At 48.9% G+C, this 20,395-nt stretch overlaps 6 protein-coding genes across 6 annotated transcripts; 2 read left to right on the plus strand and 4 right to left on the minus strand.

Moving 5' to 3' along the window:
- Positions 1-1,588: 1,588 nt before the first annotated feature.
- On the minus strand, positions 1,589-2,432 carry BO87DRAFT_400344 (uncharacterized protein; the record flags this gene model as incomplete). The annotated part of the gene is made up of 4 exons (XM_025625514.1): positions 1,589-1,713; positions 1,781-1,906; positions 1,972-2,068; positions 2,244-2,432. 4 exons carry the CDS (start codon positions 2,430-2,432, stop codon positions 1,589-1,591), a joined length of 537 nt encoding a protein of 178 aa, XP_025475960.1.
- Positions 2,433-5,132: 2,700 nt separating this feature from the next.
- BO87DRAFT_400345 (putative AT DNA binding protein) lies at positions 5,133-6,422 on the plus strand (the record flags this gene model as incomplete). The annotated part of the gene is made up of 3 exons (XM_025625515.1): positions 5,133-5,174; positions 5,284-5,398; positions 5,548-6,422. The coding sequence occupies 3 exons, from the start codon at positions 5,133-5,135 to the stop codon at positions 6,420-6,422; spliced, it is 1,032 nt and encodes a 343-aa protein (XP_025475961.1).
- A 1,099-nt stretch (positions 6,423-7,521) lies between these two features.
- Positions 7,522-10,966, minus strand: BO87DRAFT_366830 (putative calcium/calmodulin dependent protein kinase). Its single transcript, XM_025621857.1, has 6 exons — positions 10,519-10,966; positions 10,313-10,382; positions 10,053-10,202; positions 9,193-9,984; positions 8,997-9,134; positions 7,522-8,927 (listed from the first exon to the last, which is right to left on the minus strand). Exons 1-6 carry the CDS (start codon positions 10,602-10,604, stop codon positions 7,956-7,958), a joined length of 2,208 nt encoding a protein of 735 aa, XP_025475962.1. The 5' UTR covers positions 10,605-10,966; the 3' UTR covers positions 7,522-7,955.
- Positions 10,967-11,334: 368 nt separating this feature from the next.
- On the plus strand, positions 11,335-12,686 carry BO87DRAFT_379762 (TRAPP subunit BET5). Its single transcript, XM_025624136.1, has 5 exons — positions 11,335-11,514; positions 11,594-11,804; positions 11,880-12,025; positions 12,094-12,182; positions 12,232-12,686. The coding sequence occupies exons 2-5, from the start codon at positions 11,638-11,640 to the stop codon at positions 12,247-12,249; spliced, it is 420 nt and encodes a 139-aa protein (XP_025475963.1). The 5' UTR covers positions 11,335-11,514; positions 11,594-11,637; the 3' UTR covers positions 12,250-12,686.
- A 119-nt stretch (positions 12,687-12,805) lies between these two features.
- On the minus strand, positions 12,806-13,261 carry BO87DRAFT_317235 (uncharacterized protein; the record flags this gene model as incomplete). The annotated part of the gene is made up of 2 exons (XM_025619760.1): positions 12,806-12,972; positions 13,060-13,261. 2 exons carry the CDS (start codon positions 13,259-13,261, stop codon positions 12,806-12,808), a joined length of 369 nt encoding a protein of 122 aa, XP_025475964.1.
- Positions 13,262-16,892: 3,631 nt separating this feature from the next.
- On the minus strand, positions 16,893-17,762 carry BO87DRAFT_400350 (uncharacterized protein; the record flags this gene model as incomplete). Its single annotated transcript, XM_025625516.1, has 4 exons — positions 16,893-17,064; positions 17,186-17,252; positions 17,453-17,518; positions 17,606-17,762. The coding sequence occupies 4 exons, from the start codon at positions 17,760-17,762 to the stop codon at positions 16,893-16,895; spliced, it is 462 nt and encodes a 153-aa protein (XP_025475965.1).
- Positions 17,763-20,395: the final 2,633 nt, after the last annotated feature.

Raw genomic sequence — 20,395 nt, forward strand, 5'->3', positions numbered from 1 at the left:
ATCCCCAGCCTTTCAGCATTTTAAGGTAAGGGAAAGAGAGGGAAGAGCGAATCGTGATACAGAGCTTGTGTATCCAGTCAAACGTAAGACGGGATGATGGGAAATTGAAGCCATGACAATCAGGATATGACCATGCATGAACCGGTGTTGCCTCGATAGAAGTGGGTTGGATTACCGCAGAGGGAGTTGGCCTGTCTGTGTATGTACTACACTAGACTACCAGTATTGTATGGTATTATAACATTCTTGTTATAACTAGGATGAGGGGAGAATTGTGTTGGGGCCATTTCAGAGAGTACTTAGTTTACTTTCACACACACCCAGAGAGAGAGCCTCCGAGGTAACTGGTACCTCCTAAGTACCTGTCTGGGTTTCAACAGCCATGATAGGTACCTTTTTCGGAGCAAACCCACCAGCACTGATGTTCAGGCCTTGAGTTGTGCCTACGTGTACCCCGTTAGGTACACGGCACACTATAGCGAGATAGCAGATACCTATAGCCGAGGATTATGGTATGCGCTCCACATGCGTGCATTTCATCGCTGCTTAGGGCCAATTCCGTCCTCTAACACAGAACCCCGGGTGCTTTTTATTTTAGGGCTTATAGAAAAAGAAAAGGATGAGAAATCATCATCATTACAAATAGTAGCTACTTAATGTAAAAATTAAAAAAGGAATGTGTGTAAGACGAGAAGGGAACGGAGAAAACCGAAGTGAAACCGTGATGGGCTTAATGAATAAGCGTAGGAATCGACTAACTTAACTAACTAATGCAGAGTATCGGTGGATTGTCAGAAGACACATCTGTGCGCAGAAGAGGCAGACCGTCTTAGAACATGGATCTTGCACCTAAGCGCAGGCCAATTCTTCCACACAAATACTCTCTGGTGGATATCATCAGTTGCCTTCTTCAGGAAGGTAAAACTACATGCTAGATACTTCCCTCGAAAACTTTAACTAGTCATGCATCTTTGAATGAATTAAGATGAATTTTTCCGCTATACTACCAGACGGTGAAGAGAACACAGACACTAAAGCATATACGCACGCCCACATACACACGTACATAGAAAGAGCACTAGCTATACGGAGGAGCAATTCTTGTAGCCCGAGTTTACAAAGTATTATTAATATTAGGAAAGAGAATACTAAGAAATACTACTACGACCACGATGGACATCCCTGGCGGAGGGTGAAGATACGTTGGTCTGAAGTTAATTAACCTACTAGGGCGCCTAGTGTGCAAAGAACAGCATCAGCGCCATACATGGGTCAAACTTGCTAAGACAAGATCCAAGAGTCTCGAATATTGAGAGACTAAATGATAAACTACTTCGACATACACACTGCAAGCACATAATAAGTAGTAAATTATAAAAATTTAATAGATCAAGTCCATACATTTGGATCATTTCGAGTCAATCTCTTCATCAATCGGACATATTTTTTCATCTTAAAAAGAAAAAAAAGAAAGAAAAGTAAAAATGAAAAATAAAAAAATAAAAATCATCACGATTTTACGCACCGCAAGTTTTCCAAGCCCTCGCCAGCGTTTACCGCAGTCTGGAATTCCCTTTAGTTACAAGCGCTACGGGTACCTGAGGTGTGGGTCTGCCACAATGTTCCCGCCTGCCAGGAAGTCACCGGTACCTCCGCGGCGGGTACCGAAGTGCTGGCTTTTTACCAAACCAAACAGCGGCCAAGTAGGGTAAGCTTACCTGGTTGCCGGAAGGTTCTACCCTTCCTACTGGTAGTTTTTGGTACTATCGTAGTATGGTACGGTCAGCGGTTAATTGGTTACAGACTGCGCCACAGGCCCCTCTGCCATTCCCCAAAGGCAAGTCCTCCTCGTCTCGGAACTCCCTTTGTTTCGATCTTCCCCCTTTCCCGCGATGTGCTTCGTGCTCTTGGTCGATTTCACACCTCGAAACCCCCGCTCATCTCCATTACGGTCCGTTGATCAATGGATACGGTTGTCTTTCATTCCTGGCCATAAACGACCGTGATTCGGACTCGTCGGGGAAGGTCGAAGAGAGCCGGTGGGAAACCCATCGGCCTCAGTGACAACCTGTCCATGCAGGACTATAGTGGACTACCGTCTGACGGTTGATTCATGTTGGCGGGGCTTTGCTACTCCTGCATGGTTCTCGTGCATGGGCCATTGTCTGTCTCGATCCGATGTTACGATGCACAGGTGCAGACAGACCACTTTGCTTTCTCGCATTGCTACTAATAATACTTACTTGTTGGCCACCTTCCGACAATCGACCCGTCAAATGAAAATCAGCGGCAACATTGCCTAGATCGTCACCACGATGACCTGACGATGTACTGTATAGTACTAGCCCGTCTAGCGAGTTCACAAGCGCGGTGGTATGAGCCCAGCCTGCCTTGTGGGGGAAGGCTTTTGTCGGCTGGTTGGTCTGCTTCATCTCCTACCGATGGATTTATTTTTCTTGTCCCTGAGCGCCCGCCGTGCCGACCAATTTGGTCGACAAAAAAAATTATGGTGAAAAATAAATCGAAACGGCGATTTGTGGAATCGGATTTATAAAGAAGGAAAATAAAAGTCGGGAAGAGAAGAACGACCGCAAAATTTGCTTCTGCGCAACAATCCATACTAATGCCGGCAGCTACCTCTTGTTCCCTGACTCTCATTTATCATGAGTCGGTCTTCTTTTTTTTCATATGCTACTGAGCTTCCGAAGAGAATTCTCATCCAGATGGCCAACATGATCTCTGGACCATACACTCAATCTGCTCCGATGCTAGACAGGATGAGCAATACTGTGAGTGGACTGGAAGTATCCAGTCAGACGGCTTAGTGTCTGGGCTGGCCGTTCCGGAACATCCTTGCAGCCTTCGTTCAATCGCCTTCTGCACTAACGGGATCCATCCTCTCTACCCAGCCTCCAGGATTTTGCTCTCGTCCGCGCCTATTGCGGAGCCCAACACCCCCACTCTGCGGTTATCAACCACCTCCGCTGCTATCATTTTTCTGCCAGTCATCGCCGGATGCATTCCCACTATCGTGAATAGGGCCAATGCATGCTTCTGCATTTTCCTGTAACTGTATGCATTACAGTACACGGACTGACACACAAGAGACAATTTGCTGTCGGGATGGATCGACCGCACTACCTACTTCCGGGCCCCAACCCCGAACCTCGTTCCCTTAGGCGAAGAGTGCCTTCATTTCTGAGCAACCTGTCGATTCCAGGCCATTGACCCAACATCTTGGGGCGCCCGTACCCACTCATCATCAATCGCCTGTCGCCCATCATGTACCGTCAGAACGCGCTGCGTCCCGTGAGAGGGTCTTTTTTTGCCCCAGAGGAACGCCTCTTGACCCAGAGGCGGCAAGTCTTGCCTTCCTGGATATGCCTAGACGATCCTCTTCGATTTTCTTCCTTATATTTTATTTTTATTATTATTATTATTATTATTATTATTATTATTATTATTATTATTATTATTATATTATTTCCCCCCCATTTTATGTTATTCCTTTACTTCTCATCTCATTTGCTATCGTCTTCTCAACTTATCCACCCCTTTTCTAGTGCACAGGACTTTAACTTTGTCTGATTTCGTAGCCAGGGCGTACAGCAGTAGCCGCAGGTTGTTGTTGCATTGCTTCTTCACGCCGAGTCGGTTTTGGTCTTGTGGCCCCCCTGCTCTTGTTACCCGTCCGGGTTTACATCGTTTTCCCAGCTTTCATGCATCTTTAGCCTTTCGCTGCTTTTTGGCACCCCTCCTGGTCTTATTCGAACTGGCTTGGAAATTCCAGAGCTAACGCGCCCCTCCTGGTTGAGCGTGCGGTTGGCTTCCCTCCCCCCTCTCCCCTTCCCCTCTGCTGCGAATGCCACCGACACTTGATGGCATTTTTGAAACCATCGCTCTTGAAACACTATCCTTTTCTCGGTAGCTTCCGGTCTAGTCCCTCTCTGGCAGGTTGGGGTCCGCTGTCCTTGATTCGGGTCACTTAAGTTCTGACCCATTGTGGCTCTCTTCTCGTCTTCGACTCTCCAAAAGTCGCAGGTCGCAAGGTAGAGGGGAAACTAAAGAATAGGAGTCCCTGCAGCCTTCCTCTTGCCTACCGGCCGCATGTCTGGCATCTGCACCAGTGCTCTCCTGCGCAGCCCCGACTTAAAAAGTCCGTTTGGCTAGAAAACGTTTTTGAGAGGGTACGGTGTTACCTCACTACTGGTCGAGCGTCTCTCTTCCCCCCTTTTCCTCTTCTTACATTCGTTTTCACCCTCGAGGTGGTACCAGTATGCACCGTTGAAACTGTTCTTTCCAGAAATCCATTCGATCTCCAGCGACGACGGCAGCCAACTGCCCTGACGTTTTTCTCTTAGGGCCACGATCCACTTTGGTTCCATCGTTTATTTTTATCTCCGTTCCCTTTTTTTTTCTGCTTTTGATTTTAAATCTTTTTCTTTTTTTTTAATTCCCCTTGTTTTCTTCTTCTTTCCTCCTTTTGGAACTTTCCCAAGCCTTTGTTCCACGCGGTGGCCTGGAATCGCAGAGGCAACTGTTATCCATTCGGAGGTGTTCCTACTGGGTTGTTTTGTTTCTATAGCCTCTCCTTACGCCGTCTTCTTGCTTTTACCCTTGCGATCTCTCATGTGTTCCACTACCTCAGTGAACGATTATTTGACTTTCAATGTCTGCTATTCAACCGATGTGCATCGGCTCATCTTCCTTTCATTCGTTTGCTGACCATTGTTTTGACCCTCTTCCTCTTTCTTGACATTTATTCGCTGCTCTCCTAGCTTGCTTTTGCATCTCTATTTAAGAACCCACGTGTTGATACACTTACTGGTGTAGACGCATCGTTCCGTTTGGGAGGCTCCGTGGCAAATTCTGTTCTTCCTTTTTTTTTTATTGTTTCCCTGCTTTCTTGTTATCGTTTCTTCGGTCCCTTGTCGATTCGTGCTTGGTGCGTGTCGACCTGGTTGGCGTTGTGCTTTGCTCTTGACTGTTCTACATCCGTAGTCGCGTGACGCGTCACTCTTTATATCTTGCTTCCAGTCTAGATTCTGGGATCGGTTTTACATTCGGTTCGTGTGTTTGGTCATTCATCAAGCAGGTAAACCGCCTCCTTATACTTCCATGGTCTGCTGGCTATGTCGAATCAACCAGAGAGGCCATGGACTGAGGAGGAGAAGGTAGGGCCACCAATCCTCGCCCCTCTTTCTACGACAGATTTGGGCATGGAAGTCCCTCTGTCGTCGCAATTACCGGTGCTTTTGCTGACGGAGGTATGGCTGGCTCTAGTACACTCTGCTTACGGAGATTCTGAAGAAGGCCCGAGTGCCTTCGAGCCATCTTGTCAGAATGATTAGGGATTTCAACATTACCCCAAGCTGGGCGGATATACCCCTTCCTCCAGGTACAGATCTGCCAGCACCTTCCGCTTGTCCTCTGCCCCGGGCAGTTTGAGTTAATGCGACTCACTTCCTGTTCGCATTGACTGCGTACGAGGACAGCCTTTCATGCTCTGGATGGTTGACTTAGCATTGCTGATCCGATTCTGTCCAGGTCGCTCCCTCAATTCCTGTCAAATAGCGTTCTGTAACATGCTGCAACATGTTCAACTATCCGTCACTCACAGCCTCGGCTCGATTCCCCCGCAACCCCATGAACCCTCCGTACCAGCAACCGTTCCCTCAGAAAGCAGTAGCGTCTTGCGCAAGAGGCCCCTAATTCCTTCTGACAGGGCAATTCGTGCCCCGCGTGCGATACAACCACGCCCTGCGACGAGCACCGCTTCTTACAGTAGCGAAAGTGGAGCTTCGGCCCTCTTGTCCCCAAGTTCGGAGAGCGTCACTGCCAGAGGAGAGCCTCCACGGAAGCGTGGACGGCCTAGTAAGGCCGAATCGGAACGGCGCAAGGCAGCTGCTGAGGCTCGTGGAGAAACGTATCCACCCCCACGGCGGTCTGGATCTCACAAGCTGAAAGTTTCGTCTACGCCCACTAGTCCCTCCGGAGTCGCACCAGGGTTGCCGTCATTTTCGCCCCAGGCCAGCAGCAGTCGCCCGCCGGAATTACCACGACATGAAATGCACTACGTTCCTCCGCCGGGGAGACCAATTCCATTGATGGGACCGAGTAGCGACGAGCGGCCAAGGGATATGCCGAATCAAGACATAGGCTCTTCGATGCGAGAGCTACCGCGTCCGGATTTGAGACAGACTTTGCCATCACCCGGAACCCTACATTTAGGTCATAGAGATACACCACTCATACGACGGGAACCGGGGGTGCCTTTTGAGCCTCTCCCACCGGACAGACATCCTTTCTCACAAAGCAACCGGAGGAGTCTCATACATCCTACTAGCAGATATCCAGATGAACCGCCCACACCAGCCTCCGATCTACCCATATCCAAACCACCAGAGAATAGGCCGGAATGACATGAAGAATAAGCACACAGCGTCTCCGATTTCCCGGTTTATCATGGCATGACGGACGAATTACAACATTGAATATGAACGATAGTTAGCATTGGTTCGGAATCCCTCACCAGAAAAGCAAATCGGAATGTAAAGGAAGCAAGGCAATGAGCGCCACATCCTTCATACGTTATTTTCTTCTTCTTCCCATCTCACATTATTGCGCATCGGGGTCCCGCTCTTCGGCGGGGCGGCTTGATGGACAATTTGATCGCTCATGCTTGGCGGATCGATATCCCTATGACCGAGTTGAAGCGTCCGACAGACATGTCCAATTTTACTTTCTCTGGGCTGGCTTAACTTGCGCGTATCTGGCTGAAGCTGTGCAAAAGTCGGTCAACCTCGTCACCAAAAGCCTGATTGGTCCACTTTCCTTGATCAATTTCCTGCGTTTTTTTCTCCTTCCTTATGCGTACATGCACCTTAATGATGCACTGAGTTGATGATCTTCCATGCATATTGAAATTTGCACACATCATCGGGCTTTCGGAGCACTATTCCAAAGTCTCCATACATACGAACTTCATGAATATGACGTGACATATTGACTTTCCTTGTTTTGGGCTTAACTTCCTTGCCTTGCATCATGTGCTCTCTATCTCTCTCCCTCCCCTCATGTCTCCCTTATTGGCATTCTTCTCTTCTTCCGTTTGTGGCTTCTTCTCCACACTAGCCAGCTTTTCTTCCTCTTCCTCTGCCTTGACCCTCTCCGCTGTCTCTGGGCGCGTGGTTCTTCTATGGTCAGGACATAATATATTGTATAATTACTAATTCTTTAGTGATCAGATCTTGACAAGGTTATATGTACAGCTTTTCAGCTCTTTCTTCAAGAGGTCATCGTGCCATATTGGAGAAAGACGAACAGAGGATCAAAAGAAGTTGAAGAGGAGCAAGCACTATCAAGCACAGCTCCAAACGCGTAGACGTCAGATGTAATATCTCTAGCTCTAGCACTGCTTTACTGTAATATTTGTGCATCGTAATATGTTTGGGCCGCCGTCGAGCCTGTGGCTGGCTGGTGGTTGCTCGTTGCATGATTATTGTTCATACCGAGTGTTCTAAGGATTTTGCATTACACTGCTATATCTAAGCTTGTCAGAAATGCTATTATCTGACATAAGTACAGTAGGGAATGAATGTGTCGCCAGGTATTTTTCTTCCTTCTGGCTGCTGCATGCAACGGTAATAATAATCCCCTTTCTATTATACTAGACATGACTCCGTAGTTGCCCGCTGTCGACCTATACCCAGGGCAGTCCTCTCCCATCATTCTCTCGATCACGGGTCCTGACTACTCCTGACCCGATCAAGCAAGGACCTTAATCTGGTTGTCGAGGAGATATCTGATGGATTAGATGTCTCAGGGGCACTAGTCGTGGTGGTACCAGCCGCCGCAGACAACGATGCGACTGGCTCCGGAATGCCACCGGAGGCAGATGGCGCAGATGGGCGAAGTGGGGCCGGTTTTTGATTCTCTGCAGCCTGCTGTGCTTTTTATTCTTGTTGTCGCTGTTGTTGCTCCAATTGAAGTCTGATGGCGCTAACTGCAGAGCTCAGGCTTAGGCCTGTGTTCTTTCGGCCTGATGCTATAGGTGAATCGGGGCTATGTTGTCCCACGAGTTTCTTCACATCGTCTCGTCCTTCCACGCGGCGGGTGAGGTACATCTTGGGAATGGTGCCTTGCCGGGGGAGTGTGCGGGTCCGGATGCGTTCAATTTCTTGTCGATAGGCGGTCTCGTAGATGTCGAAATCAGCGGCACCGGGAGACTCGCTTACAATTGGATGGGATACGTCGACGTCCATCTCGTCGGGTTCGGCAGATATCATGGTGTCAGGTTCTTCGAAGATGGGATCGGTGTCAGTATCCATGTTGGGTTCGTTGGACGAGCCGGTGTATGTTGATGGTCCGATGTATAGGAACGGGAATTCCTCTTCCAGAGGATCACGTGCATGGCCACGGGTTCCTTCAACGCTGCGCTTTGTGGTGACCGAGCTAGCCCGGGATAGCGGGACGAAAGGAGACGGGGACTGAGGGTTGGAGTTGGATTGGAAATCGTCAATCGACCCTCCGGCGATATTGTGACTGCGAATAGACCCGGAATCTTTCCGTTCAGGCTCCATTCTGGAAGCATTTCTGCCGTTGTTGCCTGGCGCAGGTCCGGGTTTACTGTGATGGCTGAGAGACTCGCTGCTGTCGGTAAGCTGGTTGTGAATTAGATCGTCGCGACGCTGATGGAAGCCTTGCAACACGTTATCACGTTCCCAAGGTCGCCTATTATACATGTTCAGACTCTGGCTCTTGTTTAGTATGGGCATATTGCCGCTGGCTGTGAAGCTCTCCTCTGGCTCCATCTCCATTGGAGGCTCAACAAAGTGCGTCTCGTATTCTTGACCAAGGATACTCTGCATGGGCGGGTCTGCCTTTGCCGGGTCGATCAGTCTTTTGAAGTGCGTAACCGCTTTGATCTTTTGTAATCGTTAGCCTGAAACTTACCAATCACGATAGTAGTATCTTGAAGGAGATTGTCAACTTACCACGGCCATAACGTGACCAATAGTTTTCGTAATGGCGGAGTTCATCTCTTCTTCTGTGGGCAGACCGACGATCTCAGCGGTGTTCTCGCTCTCTGGTAGAAGAGGATCAAGTCCATTCTTCGTCACCCAGGGGTGTTCCTGTATGCAGTCTATGAGTAAGATAATGGCGTCAAGGCAACGTTCATGCTTCACCTACCCGCAACTCCTCCATTGTGATCCGCTTGGCCGGGTCTTTCTCCAGGATTCGGAACATCAGATCCTTGAAGTTCTCGTCGGTCTCTCCCTCGCATACAACAGGGTCGTTCTTGATGGCTTCGTAAAGCTCAAAGATGCTTGCCTTCTCAAATGGGAGCCTGCCATATCGAAGGCAGTACAGTGTGACCCCCATAGACCATATGTCTGTGGCCTTTCCTGAGACATCACCGTGTCTCACGACGCACAGTTCCGGCGGAAGAAAGGCAGGAGAACCTGCTGACTTTGCGGTGAACATGTTTGAATCCTTCTCGAACATTTCCGACACTCCAAAGTCGACGACTTTCAAGACGTCGTCACTCGTCAATAGACAATTGTCCGGTTTGATATCGCGATGTACAATACCCTGTGCATGTAGGTATTCGATTCCTAAAATCAGATCGCGGAACCAACAGCGACATTGGTCGTCATCATAAGGATCTGCTCGTTCCTCGAGGCCGACCTTCATGATCACTCCTTTCTTACACATCTCCATGACCATGTATAGCGAGTCCTCTGTAGGATCATCGAGGACTTCTATTAGAGACACAAGGTTGTTGTGATTCAGCTTCTTCATGATGGCAATTTCTTCCTTGATCAAGTAGAGAGCGTTTTCCTTGTGCTCATCCCCACCCAGCGGGCGGCGATGCAGTGGGGAGTTGAACCCATCTGAGGGACGCTTAGGGCCTCGGGGCCTGCGCAGAAGATGCGACTGCGCACGTTTCCGTAGACGGGCCTTGGAGAATTCCTTTACAGCCTGAACGGTGCATTCTCGGTCAGCTTCTTCAGGAGATACCCGAGATGATGTTGCGCAGGGGCAAGTACATATTCGTTTCCAAACTGGTCAGTGGCAAGATGCACTGCTCCGAATGATCCTCTGCCGATCTCTTGTTTGATCACATATTGATTGATCCGGTGCTCAGCAGTGCCATCATCCTGGCTGGTATAATACTCGGATCGAGCATTCAGCGTTTCCTGGTAACAACGATTAGCGAAAAAGCTATACAATGAAGAGGCAGGCGTAGTCATAAGCGGTAATCAAACAGCACGTATGAGAGCGCATTATTAGAGCAACGAGGACCTACCTTGACTGGACGCCTGACTATTGGGTTCCGGCGATGATGTCTCTGGGGACTTTCGTATGAAGGAGTGGAACTAATTTCCGAAGTCGATGTGAATCAGTATCCCCATGTAGGAGCATCCGGGAAGCATGAGTGAACGGTTGAAGAAAGCCAGAGACAGGCCTGAGGGCAGGTTCGGAAGATGAGACGAGCAAAGCAGTGCAACTCACACACAGCGAAAGGGCGGCAGAGGTGGCCGCTCGGTGGTGATCGGGCTGGCATCCTGCTGGGGGAGCTCGGCGTCCCCTGAGGCCATTGGAAGATGTCGACGACAGAACCACCGCGGCAAGGATTTAGGGTCCCGAGTGTTTCACACAAAGATCGGAACTTGGCAGACTTGGGTCGGCCGTGACGAGAAGAGGAAAAATGACGGTTGCCTGTGATGAAGTGTGGGGAAAGATCGGGGTTTACGAGGCAATGGAGATAAGCAGCCGTTGCGCCGAAGTCAAGATTTGGCAAGAGGGACCGACTGAAGAAGATTCAGTGCTGTGAAACAGGGACTGCGGGAAGAAGAGGGGTAAGGAAAGATTTACTTCTCCTCAAGGTTGCGGTGCGAGATCAAAAGACAGGATCGAAGAGAGGGAGAGAGCTGAAAGAGATCGACGGGGGGGATTAAGAGGGGAAATCGTGGTGGTTGAAGAAGTGGTGGATGCCCAGGGCACCAGATTTATGTAAGGCTGATACTAAGCATTACGAGGCGTTAATTCAAAATTTCCCCGAAGAAATAATGATAGGCACGATTTATTGAACTTCAAAGCATCACTGGACGATCTGTTTGAATAGATCCCCAGCCTACAACTCATCAACCACAAACGGAATCCTTAATCAGAGTAGCAACATATAATCGGATTGTTGTTTTTTTTTTTCTTTAAATGGAATTGGATCGAGAATCCGTGGATCTGAGCGACTCACCGCCCACGAGTAAGATCCCCGAGTCTAATTCAACTGATCAGCTTAACCTTCTCCCCTTCTTCCCCCCGTCAGACCCGCCCTCGATCTCCTTTTCTGGGGCTTATCATCTTGAATCTCTATCGTCCGGAAGACACGATTCAAGCCACCTCTGCGACACTCCAACTATAGACTGTTCGTCTCTAAACCGTTATCCTCGCTACTTTCCCCTGTCGGCATCATGGTTGTTTACTCCTTCTATATCTTCGATCGTCATGGTACCTCCCTCGCATCCATCCATCCATCCATCCCCAGCCATTCCAATTGACATTGCTAACCCTGTCTCTCCGTTTCTAGCTGAATGCATCTATAATCGGCGCTGGCTCCCACGCCCAACCTCCATGACTGGCAGCAAATCCTCACGACCGACTTCCGAGACATCTACTCCGGGTCTCCCCGCAACATTAGGCCAAACTGCGCGCGCCACGGACGACGATGCCAAGCTCATCTTCGGTACTGTTTTCTCCCTGCGCAACATGGTTCGCAAGCTAGGAGGCGAGGACGACAAGTAAGGACTCTACACCACAGCGACGAGGCAACTCGACTGCGAGGACAGTCATTAACAACTCGGCCACGTTTATAGTTTCGTTACCTACCGCACGAGCCAATACAAGCTCCACTACTACGAAACTCCGACCAACATCAAGTTCGTCATGCTGACGGACCTCAAGAGTCCAAACATGCGTGTTGCTTTGCAGCAGATCTACATCAATCTCTACGTCGAATACGGTACGCTCTGGCTTAGCTTACGACGATGACTCTCTGGACAGCCGTACGCTGACCACCTCTACTTCTAGTGGTCAAGAACCCGTTATCTCCCGCCGAGCATCCAGGTGGTATTGGAGTGAATAACGAGCTCTTTGAAGAGTCTCTGGAGCAGTTCGTGGTATGTGCTTTCATCGTTGTCTAGTTGGATGTCATCTAACCGATAGCAGACTCGGGTTCTATCGTGAAACCGACTTGAAAATCCATTAACACTCTATTCGCTCATGGATCTGAGCCGAAGCGAGCCCCAAGCTTAATTGTCAAGCTTCCGCAAACAAGCATCCATGCGATAGCGGGATCAGCCCCTCCTGCATCCCTATGACCTCAAGAGTGCCGTCGTGCAGCAACGGTCCGGTGCGGCGGAGGCCTTCCCCGGCGTCCCTTACTGTCAACTGTCGACACATGTCACAGGTCCGTTACTCGAGCCACAAGCGTTAAAGCTACATAAGCCCATTGCTCGCAGACCTGACTTAAACCCGACACCGGGCCGCGTCCGGCACGGACAGCGACCAAGCCAGGACCAGGCACAAACTCTTGGTCAGTATGGGACAAACGAATTTATGACTTGACGTCTTATCATTATATAATATCCAAAAATGAAACATTGAGAGCGTACATATTCTCCCAGAGATAATTTACACATATCACATAATTATCCAAATCAACCATAATTATAAAAACAAAACCACAACATCATAATTCATACACCCTTCCCATCATTCACAATATGGAAGACGTGCACAATCAAGCATACCGAGTACTCGAAGTCCCCACATTGCCATACAACACCTCATCCGGCAACTCATCCTCATCAGGACCCTCATTATACTGGTTCCGAGTCTGCGGCTTCGCGCCCCTCGTCCTTCCCTGGATCACATTACTTTGATCAATCGCCTCGTCTTCATCTTGAGCTGTACAAACAAGCAGATTCGTTAGCACCTAGTCCTTTACACACAACACATAATCAATTTAATACAGTATGGGAGGGGGTGACATACCAAGCTGCTGATCCGTATTCGAATAAGGCGGCTGCATCGGATCCTCATAGATATCATCATCCCGAGTCACAGGGACCTGGTTCCTCAGACCCGATCGCGTCTCGTGTGCGTACGAGTTATCCCGGTAGGTGCCAGATACCGGGGACGGGTCGTTCTCGGCCTCGTAGAGGTCTTCGGCTTGACGTTCGTATTGGTTGGACATTTTGGTTGTTGTTGCTGCGTAGCTCTTTTAGCTTGGGATGGGTTGATTTGGTAGATTGGTTGGTTGGGGATATAGCTTGAGATAGGCATAGCTATTCAGTAGTGATTAAATGGGGTATTTATAGTTGGTTCTATATGGTGATGGAGGGTTGATGCAAGATTGATGTCAGGTTGATGGGGATGAAAGATTGGGTTTGGGTTTAGGTTTGGGGAAGATGTCATTTAATTCATTGTTGCTATTCTTTGCTTTTGATGTCAAGACTCTGCTTGGGGGTGGGGGGTATAGTATCTATTGAGTGCTGTTGCTGCTGCTGTACTACTACAGATTGGTAGGTCATCGTGAGAGGGATGAGGTGATTGATTGTGGGGATAGTGATGGTGATGGTGTCACGATAGGCTTTCAATCGTCATCTTTGGATAACAGTACACTGTAGATGTATGGAGCCAATTGTCTAAGGCAGCCATGCTGTGTTCAGTCAGTCCCTGTTGCTACTGCTGCGCAGTTAGTTTGTATACACATGGTAGGGCTGGTTCGGCTGCAGCGGGCGACCCAGACATAGTAACCCCCAAATAGCAAATCAGCATCAAAGCCAACGGCTCCCACGAAAGGGAAACCTCAAAGCTCTAGAAGCTACATGTTGATTCAATATCATCTCAACCACAGATGAGCTCAAACGGCGGGCATGACATCGCCCTTGACTCACGGTGAAGTAATTCGCCACGGCCTGGCCAGACCTTTTGCTCGCTCACTCACTCGCCGCCGCCGCCGCCGCCATCCTTTTTCCATCAGGTCCTATCGGTGTGAACCCGTGTTTCTCGGTGTTCCTGGGCTTTTTGCTGATGAGGGATTTGAAAGACACCAATGGCGGCATTCCCGGAGGAGACGTGACGGGATATGGTGTTGTTGTTCGCTGCCTTCCCTTCTCCCGTTGATGGCCGCTAACTATATGTGCCTTACCTAATCCATTCCATCGAACCAGGTCTGTGTGTATGTACACACACGATAAGAGATCTCCATTATGACCCTATTTTTAATTCCAGAAATGCTATTTGGCATGGTTCATCTGACTGTTTCCTTCCTTCCTTTCGCGCGAGGATAACCGAAGAGGGAGAAGAGAGAAGCAGGCTGTGTACAACGGGTCGGCTTAAGCCGTGCGCCAGAACACGAGTTGTGCTTGTGCCAAGTAAGCTCAGCTCTCGCAGCGAGTGAGTGACTCACGGGGCGATCAACTTAAAAAAAAAAAAAATATTGATGAAGATCGGTCAGAGGCACTTGGGCTGTTTCTGGTCTGCACAGCACGGGCAGCTTGGCTGTTTTCCTTTTTTCACTTTCGCAGGATGAGAGAGAGAAAGCCAAGTCTATACCCGGTCTCTTGGCAGGTGGGCTTTGTTGTTTTCGTCACGGATTTGCTGGACAAACTTGAATCGGAGCGCGAGCATCATGTCAAGTCAGTCGGGGAGTCGGAAAGAAACGCATACATATGAAGGCGATGGTCCGAGATGTTAGAACTGTTCAGTTCCTTTCAGTCTCAAGTGTCTCTTCTCCGCATGATCAAGATTTATGTCTCCGATTACAATCAGCTGATACTTCGACATGAGGATGTGCCGTGTTGCCGGGCATATGTGCGACTTGTCCTTTTGAGTGTCATACTAACTTAGTAGTAATAGTAGTTGACTAGTCAATTAGCTGGTTAAGATTAGGCAAGTTAGCAGATAGTTAGTTGGGCATATACATCGATCCTGACAAAGCAGCAGCAGCAGCAGCAGCAGTTGTCCGATCGTCGGGCAAAGGAAGGGCAGGCAATTCCGGGAGTTGCTGCAGTCAGTCCCACACCGTCCTTCATGTAAAGTTCCAAATCCACAGCCATTGCAGTATCTTGTAAATCGATAGATATAGGGAGAAATGGAAGCAGCAGCAGCAGCAGCAGCAGCAGCTTAATCTGCCTCGGGAAAGGAACACGCGGATGCGACGAAAAGCTTGAACCGGCTTACCCGTCCAGTCATTCGCTTCTCTTCGGCTAGTTTACGTGGAGAGGGATCCTAGAAAGAGGAGGACCAGCAAACTAAACAGTTAACTTCCCCACTGCTACCGGAATCCGGGCGAATAAACCCGCATCCCAAGCCACCACTGACTCCATTCTCGTCGCTGTTGGATTATGAACGTTGGGTTGGACGGGGTGCGCGGAGTCCGTGTGCCTGTGAAGTCATATCCCGCAATGGAATGTCCAACCAGGGGGAAGATGGAGGGAGGAGGGGAAGATCGTCTTTGGAGATACGAAAGCAAGAAGCAAGCAAGTAAGCATTGTAGTTAGGTAGAGATAACAGTTGGAGATGTGAGTAGCTGTAGCTCAGGTTTCTGCTGCTGGTTTATGCTGCATTTTCCTGCTGAATAGAACTAATTGTATGGATCGCAAGGACCACCTCTTCTCAGTGTTTCTACTAGGTACCCTAGCTACAGGGTGACTGACAGGATGGTTGATCACCATGCGGTGGCTGTCTGGATCCCGCATATTGGAGGGGGCAGGAGGGGAGGAAATACGGAGCAAAGCACCCATGACGATGAAATTAAGGATGTCCGGGGATCCATTTCGTTATCATCATACCACATGGCAAGTTACTCTTTCCCGCCACAGAATGGTTCAGCCCGCAATTGATCGCTGGTCCTGGATTGGATCTTCACCATACTTTACAGGGAAGGTAGAGAGAGAGAGAGAGGGGGGGGGGGAGGGAAGAAGAGGAAAGAAGAGAAGGGTAGCGAACAGCACCCGTATTTGGCATTACGAGGACCCCGGCGTCTTGTTGACTGGCATTATTATCCCCGTCATCGGGATCCATGTTCATGTTCATCAATCGGGTGGCGGTCGCCTGTCTAGCAGTTTCGATCATCCCATCAGTGCGCGCAGGGGAAACGACAAGGGCTGAAAAGCATGGATGGATTATTCCCTTATGGTTTCCGCGGGATGAAATGGAAATAAAATGAAATGAAATGATGGGGTTGTCTGATCGGAATACTAGCGGTCAACCAAGAGCTGTCTCTCTTTTCTCCTCTCTTACTAGATAGATACCTAGTAGTTAGATGCCTACTAATTCCGTAGATACCTAGGTTTCACTACCTGACAGGCTTAGGCTTTAGCTTTAGCTTTGGCATTGTTTCTTTTCTTTTCCCGTAGTAATAACAAATACCATGCCATATTGTCATCGATTTGGCCGACGGTGGTGCCCAAGTCAACTCAGACAGACTCTGTTTCCCCTGCTACTAACTAAGTCCGTTTCTACCCTAGTCCGGAGTACTCCGGACTTATTCTCCATCTTTGTATCCATAACCAGGCTGGGGTTCGGCCGGGTCTTTTTCGGCAGGAGGAGAAGGAGAGGAAAAAGATGAGGAGGAGGAGGAGGAGGAGGAGGAGGAGGAGGAGGAGGAAGTAAGAAACAGCACTAGTTTGCACGCGTACCTCATCCGTATCCATGGAACAAACATCCACATCCACTCGTGGGTATTTCTTAGCCGGAAACCGTATCGGAAAGCGGTTGTTCCTCGTTTCCGAATGTTCGTTCATTTTTCCTCGTGGAATTTTCCCCTCCCCAACTATGATTGCCAGTTCAACTTTCTTCAGTTAGTAGTAGTACTACTCCTAAGTAGTACCTACACAGTAGTAGTCTTTGATTATGCTTTCTCGTTTATCACTTACTTTTCTGTTTTCTTGCCTCTGATCAGTAAACTGATTGACCAAATGATGATTATAACCATTTATAGCAAGTAAGCTGGCTGGCGATACGATGCCGAGCTGTTCATTCACCTTTTTGCTTTTTGGTCGCGCCCGCAGATGTATGCAGCCGAAGCCAGGGTTGATCCCACCAAATCATCCATGGGTTTTATCAGCGATCCGGTCCAAATCACAATCAACTACTGCATCTTCTAACGTACGGAAGATGTGGCCTCACTTCCGTAGATTGCTGATATTCCATCGTCCCATCGAGATTGGACTGCAAAGCTATACGTAGTAGTTGTAATTACCAAAAAAAAAAAAAAAAAAAAAAAAAAAAAAAAAAAAAAAAAAAAAAAAAAGCAAGCTGTAGCTCTTGCAGCTGCTTAGGTCTAGCTCATGGAAGATCCAGAGCTCAGCTCTCTCTCTCTTCCTCTTTCCCTCTTTCTCTTACTGGCGAGAAACTGGATAGTATCTCTGTCTCACACACGCACCAAGCTGGATCGGTACACCGTCACATCCCCCACTGGCGGGGACATCTTCAAGATGGAGCCCTTGCCCGGGTTTCAGTAGAAAAATTAGGGTACGTACTATCTATACACCGGATTGCAAAACCGGGGAGGAAGGGGAAATATTAAGACTAACCGTGAATGAATCAGTGATTAAATTCCAATACTTAGCTTTCCACCATGACTCGGCCAGGTTTAGTGTCCTTGGACTAGTAATGTAGACAAGACATGAGAGTCCTCGGAACCGACCCACTCGGTGTGGTGCATCCCATCCCACTTGGAGCTGCATCGCGGACTGGACAATCATGCTAATTTCGACGGGACCGTTTTTCTCCCTTTCTTCTCTCGTTGGATCGCTCTTCCTATCATTGGCTGGGAAAAATCCCTCGTGCTAATTGAATCTGAACGCGATCCGTCCACCGTGTGTGTTCCCGTCGATACATCATGCAGTAGTGGAGAGGAGAAGGGGAAAAAATGAATAATGGACAAAAGAAAAAAGCATGGGGCTTCCGCCGCACCTTCAACTTATTCCTCTTCCTCTCCCTCTCCATATCCACTGGATAATATCCTGCCACCCGGAACACGGGTACTGGTGGTAGATGGTGGATCCGATAAGTGGTCGATACTGCGTGTTCTGTAGGGAGTGAGGAGGAGTGTAAACTGTGTGTAACTAGCAGTAACTGGTATGGTGTCGAGTTAGCTCCTGCAGGCCATTTCACTCCCCTTCTTCTGCCCCCAACTTTTAGTTAGTCTAGCCTCGTCGCGTGGGAACTTCAAAGCTCCAAATCTCTCTGTGTGTGGATGTTCGCGTTCGTACTACCCTGGGTGGAACAATCCCGGCAAGCGACAATAGCCCCATTGCGAGACATTTGTTTGCCCAACAAGATGAGACGCTATCTTAGCTCTCCGTAAGTCACTACTAAGTACTGACAAGTCGGTTCGATGGAGCAAGCAGCTTGCTAGGTATGCCCATGGAGCATGCTGGTTATCAGCGGATCTCCGCAAATCAACATCCGGGCTATGTGTTTGACATGGGTCAGGGTGGTGGCTGTCAATCCATTAACCCTCCCTACCTTCCTTTGCCCACTGCACTAATACCCAGTCAGCTACACAGTAGTAGTACTCCGTACCCTCCTCTAAATCGTAGTTAGGTCCGCCAACCTAATACCTTTACGACCGAGGTCCGGTGCAGCTGTTCATGGGAAACCCACGTCATTGCAACCTTTTAGCGCACTGGTGGATATCGCCTTTCGTTCAGTCGCGACAAGCCGGAAGACATCGCTAGCCCGTCCGCATAATAGCAGAAGTGTCTGTTGCAATAATACACATCCGAGTGGTCGCCAGGTAATAGTAGCGCTGCAGATGATTACCCTGCTTTCTGAGATACAAATGATGGACATGCTCGGCAGAGCAATGACCGCTAGACGGCTTGAGAGTTACTTGACTTGCACCCTATAGTTGCTTGTTTAAAGCGTTTGGGGGTACGAGAGGCGGCGACCGACTCGGCCTGGCCTGCTGCTGCTCCTCCTTCTCAATCAGCTCCAGAAACAATATGAGGTTTGATAACTTTCGATATCCGTTCGCCCTTGAAGTTTGGACCCTGCTGACCTTGCCCCCCCACGGGACAATTCGAGTCTCTGACACCCAAATGGAGGTATGTGCATCGAGGAAAGTTGCCTCCATCGCAGACTAAGGAAAAGGCTCCGGAGGTCAAGAGGTTAGGAAAGAAACGGAGAGTCATTCCTTCATCTAATCACAGGCTAAGGACACATCCAAGTAAGGGGCCTTCAAAGACAGATGCTACCTTTCTGCGGGTCAAGAATAGAACCCGTTGGCTAGAAGCACCGCCATTACCAGCAGGTGGTCCAGACAATAAAAAGTAGTATGTAAGTATAAATGAAGGACCATGTAGCACCTTCCATTATTGGCGCGGGGAGCTGTTTTGATAACATCATACATATCTAGTATGATAGTAGTAGTGGTAGCATATGCTGAATACTAGCATCGGTGCCACCGAGAGGGCATCCAGCCCACCTACCCAACTAAGTAATAGCAGTGGCTGTATTTCCCGTCTGGTTTAGTGGCACTTGAACTACTACTAGCGACCCTCTGCCCCTCAACGATTGTCATAAAAGACTCTGCAGGATCGCATGAGATTAAGCAGACACTACATGGCCAGCTGTAGGCAGACAAGATATATGCTTGGCATAAGTGTGCGCGCGCACCAGAAATGGGGTCATAGATGGAGAAGGAGGCCACCGTGAAATGCAACCAACGACTGGTGGATGATTCCCCCCCTTTGAAGGGGGTCAAGAGGGTTCAAGTTGGCCGCTAACCAGAGTATTCGCTCTGGTGTAGTCCACTTAATTGATTTACTTCACCTGTGTGTGTTGTTTTGGATGGATGATTTACTTTTCTTGGGGGAAATGTTACCCCTCATGCGGGTAGCATGACCCTTGAGTAACTTACAAAGTAAGTGATGGGCTCTAACTAACTTATTAATTATCAGTCCATCACTAATCAGAGTCATACTTGAAGATGATGGTGGCTCCGCCCTGCCACGCTGGTGAGGAGCCGCCACACGAAGCTCCGGCCAAGGTTCTAGTTTTACTTCATACATACTAAATCACTAACTATTTTGTAATAGGTATTATTCGGAACCGTAATAGTATTGATAATACGCCAGGCATCCAACTCCTACCTACTACCTACTGACTAACTTACTATACTATATTGTACTATACTACTCGATACTAGTCGAACATCCGACCACTCGTGCTTCGAGCCAGTGAGCCACCCAAGCCATCGGTCCCCTCCCCCCATCCATGATGTGCGGGGACCGAGGGTTGGATTGAGGCTGTGCGGCATCTGCAGTGTTGTGATCCGAAAATTAAGGTCGTTCCGGAGTCAGTGACTAATCGC

Source organism: Aspergillus neoniger, assembly GCF_003184625.1.
Source record: "Aspergillus neoniger CBS 115656 unplaced genomic scaffold BO87scaffold_36, whole genome shotgun sequence".
In the NCBI taxonomy this organism is placed as follows: Eukaryota; Fungi; Ascomycota; class Eurotiomycetes; order Eurotiales; family Aspergillaceae; genus Aspergillus; species Aspergillus neoniger.

What these genes read in the sequence shown, in the direction of transcription:
- BO87DRAFT_366830 (XM_025621857.1), bottom strand. Translation starts at nt 10,604, where the DNA reads ATGGCCTCAGGGGACGCCGAGCTCCCCCAGCAGGATGCCAGCCCGATC. An exon ending in ACCAGTTTGGAAACGAATAT is followed by an intron (nt 9,985 to 10,052) that starts GTACTTGCCCCT and finishes TGCACCGTTCAG; the next exon opens with GCTGTAAAGGAATTCTCCAA. An exon ending in TCACAATGGAGGAGTTGCGG is followed by an intron (nt 9,135 to 9,192) that starts GTAGGTGAAGCA and finishes GACTGCATACAG; the next exon opens with GAACACCCCTGGGTGACGAA.
- BO87DRAFT_379762 (XM_025624136.1), top strand. Translation starts at nt 11,638, where the DNA reads ATGACTGGCAGCAAATCCTCACGACCGACTTCCGAGACATCTACTCCG. An exon ending in CTAGGAGGCGAGGACGACAA is followed by an intron (nt 11,805 to 11,879) that starts GTAAGGACTCTA and finishes CCACGTTTATAG; the next exon opens with TTTCGTTACCTACCGCACGA. An exon ending in CAATCTCTACGTCGAATACG is followed by an intron (nt 12,026 to 12,093) that starts GTACGCTCTGGC and finishes CTCTACTTCTAG; the next exon opens with TGGTCAAGAACCCGTTATCT.